Raw genomic sequence first — 15,171 nt, 5'->3', positions numbered from 1 at the left:
TGAAGCCAAGGGGAATCAGAATGGGAATGGGAATATCAGAATGGTTAGAGTGAAGCTCCGGCTGTCTGTGTATAATTACATGGTTCAACTGTCACGGCGGAAAACAAATAAATGAGTTTCGCTTGCAAAACTTTGTTCTTTGTGCAACTTCTGGGAATCGATCCGCAAATATCGGAGTGTACCCGAATGCAGTGCCATCGTATACCGACCACCAGCACTACCAACACCACCCCATCGACACCATTAAATCGAACTGTCTGACCCACTCATCAATCAATCGATTGGGCGGCAAGCCATGTAAATTCTAAAGCGAATCAATATAAATGCCACCTGGCTGCTTGGCATTCAAAAATTAATTCAGATTGCAATTCCTTTGAATTATACGCATCAGCAAACTATGATTTCTCATGAAATATTAATGCCGGCATGCGACATTTGATATTTGGCGATGTGCGCTTTTGTTTTTGTGCCCCATCGCCATTGCCCCATCGAATTGTGCACGGAGAAAAAATAATGGCAATAAAAAATCAAGAAAATTTGTAGTAATTTCGAATATTTAATTTGGTATAATTTTCCATTGCCTGAAATTATTTTAACCTTATTGTTCCTTAAAATAGTTGGGTAGAAATGTTGCTTAACTTAAATTCTAGGTGTGGGTTCAATTCCATATGGTGAGCTTACAATCTTTTCTAAAATGTTTGTCGAATTCCAGGACATATCTTCTGAGGTCTTTTTCTCTGAGTGTACCCAGAGAGCCGTGGCCAACTTCGTTATCATTGTCAACATGCCGTTGAGTGCCGATTCTCGATTCTCGAGACCCGAAACCCAAACCTCGAGTCCCGACTCTCGATTCTCCAATCCCGTGTCCTTCGTCCTCGCCTCCGAATAATCAGAGCAATTTCAAAGTTGCGTCTGTCGGAAAGGCACAAAATGTGGCCTCATCCACGAGTGCCCCTCTCTTATTTCTGCACCGCCCCTCGACTTCGACTGGTGGCTCGCATTTTTTTGGTGGCTTTTTTGTTGGCACTTCCTTTTTGACACCGGCGTTCCGCTACGTTTCACGGCTGCCATTTCACCTGGCTTCACGTCCCACCTCGACCTCGTGTCTATCAATGCCGGGCCGATTGTCCTGGCTGCCGCTTGTCAGCCGGAAAATGTGAATTTATCACACGAGCACGTACGCGTATTCCCCGTTGTCCTTTTTTGCGAGGCGGGCCATCCGGATGAGTGGGTGTCCTGACCCACCCATCACCTCCCATTCGCTTCCCATTCGCTTCCCATTCGTTCAGATTAGTTAATACTCGCATTTGAATATGAGCAGGCGCGCTTATCTGGACAGGAGCACACGGACTTCCTACCGGGATCAGCGTGAAGCGTAAATGCGCCTCTCTACGCGCTTCTCAAAACGTCCAGCTAAGTGGGCGAAAATCGCAGCAACAGCGGCAACAGCAGCGTCGCTGAATGTCTTAATTGCATCCTGCTGCTGGCAAATTCACTTCTGCCACAATTAAGAGCCAATTTCTGTGCAAGGAGCCCCAAGGGGGTTTTCTAATCAGCGCGACAGGAGGTTGTAGCGGTTGTCGGCCGACAGCGCCTGCATTCACTTTTTCGGCATCGCATCTCTCCTTTGTTTCCGCAGCCACCAAAAAGCCAGACAACAGAGCTCAAAAAGGGCAAAAACGTAGGATTCTGCAACTGAAGGATAAAGGCTGCTAGAAATGGAGGGTAAAATGTTCTAGGCAGTGAAAAAAAGTTCGAAATTGTGTGATATTTATGCTGTTACTCCTGGTATCGGCTTAAGGGACACTTTTACTTATTTACAGATATATTAAAATATTTACTACACATATACCGACAATTTGGTGGATTCTTTCGCTCTGTGTGGTGGCACATTCGACGTTCGCCGTCAGGAAACTCCTGTCAGCTGCCTTCTAATGTGGTTTTCTAATGAAATATTCAGCGAAAAACGGGCGAGTGCCTCTGGTTGAGAGGGTTGCTCGATGTGATTTTGGTGGTGATCAGCAGGGGATCTCCCTCCTCGGCAAAGTGATTTGGATTTGGAGCACTTTGGCGGTAAAAATGGGGTGGCAAGCTTTTTGGGCTGGCCAAGGAAATGGGCGTTACGTTTCTGGCGGGGATCTGCTGACATTCCTGGACCTCTATTGGGCGTTGATTCCTTCGAATGGGCACTGGGACCCAAATGTGGCTACGTGTCTGCAGGACATCCTGCCAGTGCATCCGATTGGCCCGGCATATGTGACCTATGCTGGTGTCATACCTTAAGGCCAGTCGGGTCATCGTGTCCTCTGGGGAGATGGGATGCCTAAGCCAGCAGCACTCCGATCCCCCGTGTCGATAGTTTTGGATATTGGGAGCCCGATCAGCCGACCAACTACTCATAACTTATGTATATACGAAAAAGGGGTAACGAATCGATAAACCTATTTGTTTTTTTTTGGATTTCTCTGAGGACTACGGCAGGGCCAAGCAGTCTTCATTATATTCGCATACTCGGCTGGATATTCGCACCTCCTTTGATGCCGATCATCTGTGTCAACGAATGTCTGTCTGCGAGCCTCCGATTCGCGGTTTATGCAAATTACTTGGCATACATTTCGGCCGCCAGTGCGTCGTAATCAACTCATGGGCCATCGCTGCGTATACGTAATCAACTCAGGCGGCGCGTCGTGTGTGAGCGCATAATACGCCCCGTTGGCAAGGATGGCAAACGAGATGTGAGGACTCCGTCCGGGTCAGCCGCAAAGGTGTCGTCATCCGAGCACCGGGGTTTTTCCGCCATTTTTCCCCGTATTTTCTGGTCCTGCTTAAGCCGCCTGCTTATAATCCCTTCTGCGGCAGCCGTGTTTCACGCAATTCCTACAGGGATAATGCCGGGTTCTCAGCGAAAATTGGGAGTAATTTGCGGATTAGTCATGAACTTGGTTAATTCACCCTCCAAATCGCTGTTGAGTGGACCGCAGCTGAGTTACTTACGCTGGGTTGTAAAATAAGTGCTATACCAGCTACTAAAACATTAAGGATATTAAAGATTGCCGAGTATTATACTCTTATATTATTAAAGATTTATTATAATGATTTAATTTAACTTTAGGATATTTATAATAATATTTTAACATTTTCCCACAGTAACCCTTCTAGAACTAGTAAGCTGCTGGAAAATAAATTCACCCCTGGTTAAACCTGTCTTCACTTCCGCATCCAATTGGATTTGTGTTGTTTGCATTAGAAGAAACCCAATTTAATTTTGCCGAGCCGCCTACGCAAAAAAAAAAAACTAACCCCTTGTATTCTACTTATGGTAAATCCCCTAGATTCCGGCCATATTCATTCGTTTTGCCAATGGCTTCATTTGCCTGCCGTAAAATATGCAAAATTGATATGAATGACAAAAGCGAGCAGAAAAGGATTCTCCCCCATCGACTGACTGGGCTTCAAAGTATCGGATTGCGTGCCGGGGTAATCTAGTGTGAAGTCGTTTGACTGGATGAATTTAATACGGGTTTAAACGATGCTTCGGGTTTTTTTTCCCCCTACCATAATATTTTTTTAATATTATTGAAAAAATCACTTAAGGGTTTTCTTTATAGGTACGTTAACGTTATGAGAGCGTTAAAAAATTATGTTTGAGATAAGAAGTACTATGAACGTATAAAGTATACCAAGAATTTAATAAGTTGACTAAAAAGTAGTATTACACTGAAAGAAATGGAACAGTAAAAATAAATATCTGCATAATGAAATCACATATTGAAAAAAATATATAGATATTTAAATTGAATTTCAAACCTTTGGATTCACTATATTCTTTTAAGAGTGTTAATATTTCTTGGTTTTAAAAGTAATTTTTTTTTTTAATTTCAGGGTCTTATGGGTCTTTTGCCTAGACGTCAAAATACAAGTGGTCGTAAAACCCATACGTTTTCCTTGAGTGTAATTAAATTACTGAAAAATGTGGAAATAGCATTGTTAGCCAAAGTAAATACCACATTCTTGCTGCACAACAAATACTCAAATGACACAGTTTAGAGACCATAAGCTTGCCACCCAGAAAACAGGCAAGTAACCTCGAGATGGCCGACAGAGGTGGCGAGGTGGCGGGGGTCAAGGATCGGAAGGAACGCTATGCCACCGACAAGGAGATCCCCAGGTGGCGGAAGACCCGCTTCTTTGTCGTCCTGATGCTCTTCACCGGCATGGCCAATGCCTATGTGATGCGGACGAACATGTCGGTGGCCATTGTGGCCATGGTCAACCACACGGCGATCTCGGATCCGGACACCGACACGGTGGGTCAGTCGCTGGAGGACGGGGAGTTCGTGTGGAGCTACAAGCTGCAGGGCTACATCCTGTCCAGCTTCTTCTACGGCTATGTGATTACCCAGATACCCTTCGGCCTGATGATCAAGTACTTCGGTGCCCGGCACTTCCTTGGCTGGGGCATGATGATCAATTCGCTGGCCGCCTTCTTTGTCCCAATCTCGGCGAGATCGGGTGGTGCGGTGGGCTTGTGTGTGGTGCGATTCATCCAGGGCCTGGGCGAAGGACCCATAGTACCTTGTTCGCACTCCCTGCTGGCCCAGTGGGTGCCACCCGACGAGAGATCCCTGGCCGGAGCAGCGGTCTATGCAGGTGCCCAGTTCGGGACCATTGTCTCCATGCCCCTGAGTGGTCTGCTGGCCCACTATGGCTTCGATGGCGGCTGGCCATCCATATTCTATGTCTTCGGACTGCTCAGCACCATCTGGTGCATCCTCTTCATCTGGCTGGTGCAGGAGAGTCCGGCTGTGAGTACTCGCATCCGGGAGGCGGAACGGCAACACATCATGGAGGCCATTTGGCAGCAAAATCAGCCGGCGGAGACGGGCAAGATACCCTTCCTGGGCATAGCCAAGTCACCGGCCTTCTATGCCATTCTGGTGGCCCATGCGGGTCAGAACTATGGCTATGAAACGCTGATGACCATGCTGCCCACCTATATGTACAGAGTGCTGGATGTGAACATCAAGTCCAATGGCTTGATATCCTCGCTGCCCTACCTGGCCATGTGGATTTTGGCCATTATGTTTGGCATACTGGCCGACTGCCTCATCCGGCGGAACTGTTCCATCACCGTGATCCGCAAGATGATGAACAGTTTGGGCCAGTATGGACCCGCCGTGGCCCTGATCTCAGTGGGCTTCGTCCACCACAGCCTGTGGCTCACCTGCCTTATCTTCATAGTCGGCATGGGCTTGAACGGAGCCATCTACTCCGGCTTCAAGATCAACCACTTGGATCTCTCCTCCCGCTTCGCCGGCTTTCTCATCTCCATCACCAATTGTGTGGCCAATCTGGTGGGTCTGCTGGCTCCCATGGTGGCCGGTCATGTGATCGACCAGAGGCCCTGCGTGGAAAACTGGCGGATTGTCTTTTTCATCGCCGCTGGTGTTTTCATTTTCACTGCCAGCTTTTACAATATATTTGCCAGTGGCAAGCCGCAGTGGTAAAATCGAAATTAATAAAGAAAAAAAAAAGAAGAAGGGTACGAGAAAGTCATATATAATAACCGAAAATAGAACAATCTGTTGCGGCAAAGGCCACAGACATAGAAACTGAATCTGAAAACCGAAACCGAAACGGCGGCCATCAGGACATCAATCAAATGGCCGCATGTCCTTTGGCCTGGTCGGGCCATTTAATTTCGCATTTGTGCCATTTATTTTATGGCACATTTCTGGGCCTAATTAGCAGGCATCCGATGGCCACTTGTCCTCGTCATGGTTTTGGCCAAAACATTCGCCAACACCCGAAAATTGTCAGGCCATCAACAGGGCGTTTGTAAATTAACAATGATTTATTCGAACTCGTCTGCCGGCCGAATCTAACATTTTTGGCCATGTCCAGCGAGAACATTCAATGTTTTACTATATATACATTTTTTGTTACATCTCTCAAGCTTTCATTTCATTTATTTGACACATTTTGAAATAACATGTAGTTTAGTTATAAAGTTGTGTTCAGTAATGATTGAAAGAGGAAGCCTAAGTGGTTAACTATTTTTTGTGGCTATTTTGTAAATGCAAACGCCAGTTTAAGAAGTAACTTAGATACTTTAAATACCCCTCTACAATGTCAATATTTTTTAAAGAAATTTAGCGAGCTTAGTATCTTGTTTTACCATCTGTAACATGTAATTGCAGATGTTTTGTTCAGCCATGAAGTTTACACGAAGGTAACTACCTGTGTCCAATGAATTTAGATCGAACAGCCATTTATCGGGGATTTGTTTGGCATCAATTTCGATTTCCGTGGACCTTTAAACTCAGCCAGTTAATCTCTGACTCGTAATCCATTAAGCTTTTCAATTTCGCTACCTAAAAAGGGAGGTTCCCCTACCCGCGAAAATCATGTTAAACGTGGGCGCCGATGTCTCCATCATTCGTTGGCCAAAAAGAAAAGCGTTTCGGCAAGTTTAAGCAGCTTAAGTTTCATTGCAACAATAATTTGCGTGCGGGACTTTGGGAGATACGTTGGCATATATACATAGATACTTACATAGATGCACAGGTGTGCCCGCCCACAGATACTCACCTGTACGCCCACAGACACCTGGCCACAAAATGTTCGCCACTCTTGTAATAACCAGCGAGCACAAGGACACCAAGTTTGTGGTTGGGATGGATGGGTTAGGATGGGTTGGATGGGTTGGATGGGTTGATTGGGTGGTTGCGAGGGGGGTTTCCAGCTCCTGACTGCTGGCAAAGTTGGCCAGAATGTTAACTTGTCTGCACGTTTCGTTTTGTCGCCAGTGAAGCGACTAGATAGGGCGGGACATGTAATTGGGTTTTCACTTGATTCAACATGCGCCAAAATGTCAAAGTGCACCGCAAGTTTCCTCATCCGCACCCCCACCCCCACCGCCGTCTATTTCCCAGCTGCAACTCCTGTTTTGGATTCGGATTGGGATTGGGATTCGGTTTCGGGAATCGCTATCGCAATCGGATTTCCCCACTCAGGTGACTCAGGTGAAAAGCGGCAACACGGCACAAAGCTATTGCCAAAGCTAAAGCCCAGGAATTGTCATCTCGGGCGATTCACGTCACTTGTGTTTATTCGCAGCTCACTTGAAGAAATCCCAGCGGAGAAGGTGGAATTCAAAACTGGACTTGCCCAGACGAAACTGATATCCCAATTGGTTTCCACAGTGGTTCAAACAGTCCCAGCTAGATTGTTATTTGAATTTATATAACAAAGGACAGATAAACTGCTTACTTTCCAATGATTTTGTATTTAATATTGTGTTTTGACATTGTCAAATATTCAAAAATCAAACAGATGCGCCTTTTGCACACCATATTCTAAAAATGGGATTCCGATTTTGGTCAAAAATACGAGATTCACATTTTAGTCAAAAAAACGATTTTTATTTCCAGTTTTTCAGTCGTAGTTTAGTCAAATGAAGGCGTACAGCTAAAAGACCGACTGTTTTGAACAGCTTGCTTCCTACGCTAACGATCCCAATCACTTTAAGGGAAATTTATTTTTTGACCAAATTTCCCTTTTTTTTTAAAGGGGGGGCATCGTCTTTTTTTGCAAAAAATGCGAAAAGTCAAAAATTTCCAGGTTTGAATGCCAATCGATTGGAAATTAAGCAACGAACTCAACGAGGTATGACATTCTACGATCTGACGTTTATTTTTTATGTAGCAGCCAAAAAACTGAATTTTTATGGCGAAAAATGGAATTCCGATTTTAGTCAAAAATACGAGATTCACATTTTAGTCAAAAAAACGATTTTTATATCCAGTTTTTCAGTCGTAGTTTAGTCAAATGAAGGCGTACAGCTAAAAGACCGACTGTTTTGAACAGCTTGCTTCCTACGCTAACGATCCTAATCACTTTAAAAAAATTTATTTTTTGACCAAATTTTACTTTTTTTGTAAGGTGCATCGTCTTTTTTTGCAAAAAATGCGAAAAGTCAAAAATTTCCAGGTTTGAATGCCAATCGATTGGAAATTAAGCAACGAACTCAACGAGGTATGACATTCTACGATCTGACGTTTATTTTTTATGTAGCAGCCAAAAAACTGATTTTTTAGGGCGAAAAAATGGGATTCCGATTTTACGAGATTCACATTTTAGTCAAAAAAACGATTTTTATTTCCAGTTTTTCAGTCGTAGTTTAGTCAAATGAAGGCGTACAGCTAAAAGAACGACTGTTTTGAACAGCTTGCTTCCTACGCTAACGATCCCAATCACTTTAAGAAAAATTTATTTTTTGTCCAAATTTCACTTTTTTTGTAAGGGGGTGCATCGTCTTTTTTGCAAAAAATACGATAAGTCAAAAATTTCCAGGTTTGAATGCCAATCGATTGGAAATTAAGCAACGAACTCAACGAGGTATGACATTCTACGATCTGACGTTTATTTTTTATGTAGCAGCCAAAAAACTGAATTTTTATGGCGAAAAATGGGATTCCGATTTTAGTCAAAAATACGAGATTCACATTTTAGTCAAAAAAACGATTTTTATATCCAGTTTTTCAGTCGTAGTTTAGTCAAATGAAGGCGTACAGCTAAAAGACCGACTGTTTTGAACAGCTTGCTTCCTACGCTAACGATCCCAATCACTTTAAGCAAAATTTATTTTTTGACCAAATTTCAATTTTTTTGTAAGGGGGTGCATCGTCTTTTTTTGCAAAAAATGCGAAAAGTCAGAAATTTCCAGGTTTGAATGCCAATCGATTGGAAATTAAGCAACGAACTCAACGAGGTATGACATTCTACGATCTGACGTTTATTTTTTATGTAGCAGCCAAAAAACTGAATTTTTATGGCGAAAAATGGGATTCCGATTTTAGTCAAAAATACGAGATTCACATTTTAGTCAAAAAAACGATTTTTATATCCAGTTTTTCAGTCGTAGCTTAGTCAAATAAAGGCATACAGCTAAAAGAACGACTGTTTTGAACAGCTTGCTTCCTACGCTAACGATCCCAATCACTTTAAGCAAAATTTATTTTTTGACCAGTTTTTGCATTTTTTGTATATTAGTCCTATGGCAGAACTCTTAAATTAACATCTTATAAATAAGTTATTTTAAGATGGTTTTATAAGTAACGTTAATCAGTCAATCAAATTGCATTACAAGTATTCCATAGAGTTCCCATATTTTAGAATATATTTTGGACAATCCTTGCTTTAATGCCACACACCACTGTAACCGGAAATCCGTTGCGCTTTGGTTCAGGTTGCAAATCCCCGGTCGCGTATTGAATGTTTTCATTATTTGGCATGAATTTACATATAAACATATCTGTGTCTATATCCCCAACTGAATGGCGACTGTAATCGGTTTTTGGTATTTGCTTTGCTGGCCGGCATTATTTTTGGTGGAAGTGCAACAATGCGCTAATTAGGCGTCGATTCCGAAATACAGGAGCTAATTCCCTGTATGCACCCCCAGCATATTGATAGAACCGCTGAACGGAACGCAAGCCAGAGCTTAAAAAAGATTCATTTCCACTAATTAAATGTCATAACTCTAGCATTTCGTAAGCGGCCTTTGGCATTGTTTGCAGTTCGTTTGGTTTGGTTGGTTGGTTGAAAACTCTGCCAACTGCAAATTCGCATTCGAATCCGTAGTAGTGGCTAGCCTTCGAAAATGTCCAACCAACCGCTTTTCGGTTTTTATAGTTTGTGGACACAATTCGGGTAGCATATCAGAAACAGAACCACCGAAGAACCTCCCTTTATGCGCTTCCGATGTTTACGCTTCGATATTGAAAAGTTACGATAATGTGACTGGCTCCATGACTTCGATTCCTGTCTTCGATTTGTGGCTCTCGAGTGCAGCCAGCTCAAGTGGGCTGAGTGGGCCGAGTGGGCGTGGTCTTAGCCCGGACTCAAATTCAGAAGCTGGTCGTTATTGGTGCACGGAGAAAAAATCATGGTGACATCACAAGGCAGCAGGGAAAAATCCAAAAATAAATGAAACCCTTAAGAATCGATGAAGAATCATAAATATATTTGATTATATTATTTTATAATATTTTTATTATATCATATTATATTATATTATACTATATTATAATATATTATATTATATTATATTATTTAATAGCATAAAGTAAAGGTATTCCTTTTCATCCATTTCATTTTATACCCAAACAATGACCATTTTCTTAAAAAACTACCATCTATTTTCTAACAGTGCACAGCCCTTGTGTGTTTGTGCTTTTGACAAATAAGCAATTTATAAATCATTTTTATTTCCATTCCTTGGAGTACTCCACTTGCATATTTAGCTCCTCACATGTCCAGAGCCTCGCTTATTGATTTTACCATTTTGTTTGTTTTACTTATGTACGGTTTAGTGGGAATATTTTTTTTTTTATTTCTCGTTCGAACCCCAAAATAGGACATGCAAATAAAAAAAAAAAGAAACAAAGCACTTAACTCGCGACCCAAATACCCATCCAAATCCGAGTGGAATGTGGTTGATATACATATATATATCTTTTTTGGGCTTTTTATTTAAATACCCCTACCAAATTGGATATGGGATAACAATGTGGAGAGGCCAATGGTCGATTGCCTGGCCAAATCATCCATAAAAAATGAACTATTTCTATGCTGTAAAGTAAGTAAATCCATTTGCACAGTAAATCCCACTAACAATCCCCTGACCACAAGGGTTCCCAACAAAATTCCCGATCGTTTAGCTTGGCAACCGCACAGTTTGGAGTCTTCGACACATGGTTCTGCAGCTGAACCAGAGGAAATAACTCAGCCATCGATTTGGTTAATGGTTAACGTGTGAGGGGGTCGGGGTCAAAGGTGAACGGGAAGCTGGGAACCGCAGTTTGCAGTTCTCCAGAGCAAACCCAAACGACTCCCCGCTGTCCAATTGCAGTTGCGCGTGACAGATGTCAATGGTGGCCACATAAATGGATGCATTTACCAGGTAAAGCATATAAATATATGGGCTTTCCCGCTGTTTAAATTATATGAATTTGGCGAAAATGGGTCCTCTTAGTGTTAATTAAATAGTTTAAATTAAAAATGGAAACAAATTATGTTCGGGTTTTCACTCAATTTATGCAAACTGGGCTTAAACTAAAGGTTACCCATAGAGTAAATCACCATTTAAGATGTTATACCTCTCAATCATACAATTTATTGCTCAACGAATATTTTGTATTTCAAATAAAATCATAACACATTTATGATCTGCTGACTGGCACCCCTGAATTCACTCTATAAAATGTTGACTGTATATACTATATATACAAACAAATATCAAACAAAGGCGTAGGAATTCAGGAAAACCGAATAGAATTGTTGCAAAGGCTAAACATTATTGTATTGCAAATGGCCGTAGATAGGACAAAGTGAAAAATGGCAAATGATATGCATATTTGGGAAATTCCGAATTTAAAGGCGGCACATTCTCATTTTCTGGAAAATCTCGTTAGTGAAAATAATAGTCAACCACACACAGAGGCAAACGTGTGGGGGATTCGTGGATGTGACGGCTGCCACTGAAATTGCAACAACTGCATCACCGGAAGTGCACTTATGCCGCGCACTTCTATTTCCGCTGCTGTTTCAGTTTGCCGTTTGGCGCTCTCCGTTCTCCGTTCGCCATTCTCCGTTTGGCGATAAAGATTGATGGCAGCCGGAGGTCAGGGTTCACCCACAGCCCACCTCCCCCTAATTTTCCATAATTCGCTCCAATCGATAGATCAACAATTCTTCGATTCAGCCTTGCATCTGCACTATTCTGCCAATTAAATGCAAATAAACCATTGCCAGATTAATTGCCGAACAATCATTGATTTTACAGTTTAGTTGTCTTACACAGTTCCATTAATCCTCATGGAAATCCACAGATTTGTTTCATTACTGGGTTTATTTATAGGCTGGATAATTGAAAGTGTGTCAATTGAAATTGAGTAAGTATGTAATGCTATTGATTGATTAGCCATTTCTATGTTGACCCAAAATCGTTGCCAAATTAACAGCAACCTTGCATTTGTCAAAGATTTCAATTAGCAGTTTATTCGACTACGTTTTGCTTTTAACTCAAAGTCCTTAAATTAGAGTGATCCAATATACCCAACAATGGATTAAATATCAAATAATATTTATAATAATAGAATATAATAAATTCTAAATTAGTTTTCGATTGCTAAATAATATTCTGATTAGGAACTAAAAGATCTACTTTGGGTGGCGAAATGCCAGAACTAAAACAAGTGCCACACTTCTTAGAACTGTTTACCTCGATTAAGATTCCGGGCGGAGTTCTGCTGAGCCATTCGATTGATGGATTGATAAACCAAACGATTGACAGCCAGCCAGCCAAGCAGAGTTTGTCATTCAGTTTCCCATCGAGTGCTGACACGTTGCCAACACATTTGCCAAGCTCGATGGGCGGAAAAATGTGGGTGGCTGGAAAATGGAAAATGGGGAAAAGAGAGCTTGCTCGAAAATGCCACGTGTCTGGCGATGTGTCGCCATGCGATTTGAAAATATTTGCCAGCGTCGAGGCGAAAATTGTAAATAATAATAAACGGTTTATAGGCGCAGCGTTGACAACGATATCTCGATGATGGCAACAATGAGAACTAAACTGACATACACGTACCAAACATGTGGGGGACTTGAGAGTCATCACCACCCACCCACTGAAGAACCAACCCATATCATCCACCCACCATTCACCACCCCTTTTGAAGAAAGGAGCGGAAGGACAACAAAAGCTAAAGCCGCACATAGTTGTTGCTGCCTTAAGTAATCCGATTTAAAATGCACCAAATACATAATACACCCGCACAATCGCATTCGCATACGATCACGTCGACTTTCAGCACCCCTCCTTATTTTTCCGCAGGCCCCATTTTCTTACGCCCCCAATGGTTTTCACACGCGAAAAAAGGATAAGTATTTTTTGTAACACTAAATATTTAACATTAATATTTAAATTATTAATAAAGGTGTCTAAAAGTATGCAAGAGTATACTTTTAAGCCAAAAGATGGAGAGATTCATTCCCAAGGATTAAGTTATTTTTCACTGCATACTTTCAGACACCTTTATAAGTGATTTTAAAAATTAAGTGTTAGAAAAGTATTTAATAAACTCGTATGTACATTTTTATAACTATTACTTTGTCGGTATTATGATTTGTTTTAATTTTTAGAGAAAACCCAAAGGTGACTAGCAATTTCTTTCAGTGCACTCCTATATTTAACGCCCACTCCCTTTTTCCTCACGTTTATCCCTTCGGAACTCGCATTTGTCCTCAGTGTTGGTGGCGTTGTTAGTGTTGGATAACGTCAAACTACATATCGTACTTATAGTATATAGCCGGGGTTTTGGTCCCCCTATCCCAACACCACGCCCCCTTTCGAAGGCAATGTGGGTTTTGTATTTTGCGCATTACTTGCTTATTTTTTACGGTCCCTGCGTGCATGTGAATGTACGAGTATCTGTGTGTATGTAGGAACTCTGCTTTTTTTGTTACTCCTGTATCTGTGTGAGTACCGTGCGCCCGTGTGTGGGTTAGTATCTGTGTGTGTGAGTAATATTACTCTGTTGTCGTCGCCAACGTCAGCAAAGTTGTCGCCCTCAAATTCAATCTGCATTTTATTCCATTTTATTTTACTTTCCCAACGCCCAACTTTAAATATATCTAACTACATGACAAGGTCGGGCGATGGGCGGTGGGTGGTGGGTCGGTGGGCGGACGAACAAGTGGGAGGGGCAACCAGAGCAACAACAAGGAAAACAGTGGGAGTAATCTACAGTAATCTGGCAACAGCAACAAAGTGAATAAAGTGATGACAAAAGTAAACTGTATCCAAAACAAAAACCCAATGAAGTTTATGATTTCGATTCTGCTCAACTAGAGAATCGATTTTCACTGTGGGTATATTAACATTGAAGTGCATTCCATTCAGAGGGCACAGAACTTTTGTTACAAAACTATAATGTTAAAAAAAAAATAAACAAAAAAAGCAGGAAAATAAAGGACTTAATGATTTCCATTTGGTGTGTAAAATATAATAGGATACTTCACGCTCGAAATCAAAGTGTTTTTTTTACTTGTGCAGCCTTTTAATGTGCTGCAAATAAATGGAGTAGGATTATGTATTCAATTCTTTGAATTTACATCAAATCGCCTGTGGTTTTATAAATATTGAAATAAATAACTGGGAAAAGTGAGTATATTTTTTATGCTTTTTCTGGTTCTCTTTTTTGGAAAATATTCTCAGCAGAGATGATTTTTAACGAATATAAGGGTTATATAGTTTTTCTGTTGGTATAGTAGTAATAAAAAATGCCTTAAATAATATACTAAAAATATAAATAAGTAACCCTTAACGTTATTGATTTATTGCTATTAAGTTAAGCTGCTTTAAATTGTTATTTTATTATGTAAAAATGTAAAAAAAAAATCTCAGCCCCTAGCAAAAACTTAAATCGTTCTTAGGGATCTTAGAGTGTGATTTTGCCTATTCGCCAAGGGCAGTGAAATCTCAATCTGCAGTCGAATAAATTTGCATTCATATATATTTAAGAGGGATCCCAAAAACTCTTGCCCATTTGGCTGTCCGAAAAATGTGTTGCCTACATTCGGGCGCTATTTGTTTATTAGTCAATGCATTATGGGATTTCATTAGCATACCATATTTGCCGGCAATTCAATGGGATCGCATCGAATGAAAAATGAAGCCGAGTGTTGACAGAGCGAGAGGGGGCTATGCGGGGTAGAAAGAGAGAGCACACACACACACATTGTTGCGGGGCGTGTTTTATCAGCATATTAACGATTATTTTCGACATTGCATATGAATACATAAATAAACAAAAATACGCCATCAACAAATAAATGCATGTGCAAATAAACCCATATGTCTGTGTGTTCGTGTCTTCGTGTAGCAATAATAACAATAACAATGTAAAATCGCTTAGATTTCAACCGCAGAGAGAGAGAGGGGAGATGGGGCGAGTGAAAGAGACGGGGCCATGAGGGGGACTGGCAAAAAAACAAGAGAAAGGCGGGCCGGAAACGGAGAATTGCAATCCACGAGGAGCCAGAGCCAGAGCCAGAAATAGAGAAATCGAGAAATAAGGCAAAGGCAGCGGAAGCCAAACGTAGAAC

General features: G+C 41.4%; 2 protein-coding genes across 2 annotated transcripts; one reads left to right on the top strand and one right to left on the bottom strand.

Moving 5' to 3' along the window:
- Nucleotides 1–1,778: 1,778 nt before the first annotated feature.
- Nucleotides 1,779–2,450, bottom strand: LOC108016718 (uncharacterized). Its single transcript, XM_017083445.3, has one exon. The coding sequence runs from the start codon at nucleotides 2,398–2,400 to the stop codon at nucleotides 1,957–1,959; it is 444 nt and encodes a 147-aa protein (XP_016938934.2). The 5' UTR covers nucleotides 2,401–2,450; the 3' UTR covers nucleotides 1,779–1,956.
- A 1,466-nt stretch (nucleotides 2,451–3,916) lies between these two features.
- Nucleotides 3,917–5,537, top strand: LOC108016691 (putative inorganic phosphate cotransporter). The gene has a single exon (XM_017083414.3). It carries the CDS (start codon nucleotides 4,092–4,094, stop codon nucleotides 5,505–5,507), a length of 1,416 nt encoding a protein of 471 aa, XP_016938903.2. The 5' UTR covers nucleotides 3,917–4,091; the 3' UTR covers nucleotides 5,508–5,537.
- Nucleotides 5,538–15,171: the final 9,634 nt, after the last annotated feature.

The sequence above is a fragment of the Drosophila suzukii genome, chromosome X (assembly GCF_043229965.1).
Source record: "Drosophila suzukii chromosome X, CBGP_Dsuzu_IsoJpt1.0, whole genome shotgun sequence".
In the NCBI taxonomy this organism is placed as follows: domain Eukaryota; kingdom Metazoa; phylum Arthropoda; class Insecta; order Diptera; family Drosophilidae; genus Drosophila; species Drosophila suzukii.
Note: the sequence above shows the minus strand (reverse complement) of the source record. Positions and strands in the feature narration are given on the sequence as shown.

Excerpts from the sequence above, each read along its gene's own strand:
- LOC108016718 (XM_017083445.3), bottom strand. The coding sequence starts at position 2,400 with ATGAGTAGTTGGTCGGCTGATCGGGCTCCCAATATCCAAAACTATCGA.
- LOC108016691 (XM_017083414.3), top strand. The coding sequence starts at position 4,092 with ATGGCCGACAGAGGTGGCGAGGTGGCGGGGGTCAAGGATCGGAAGGAA.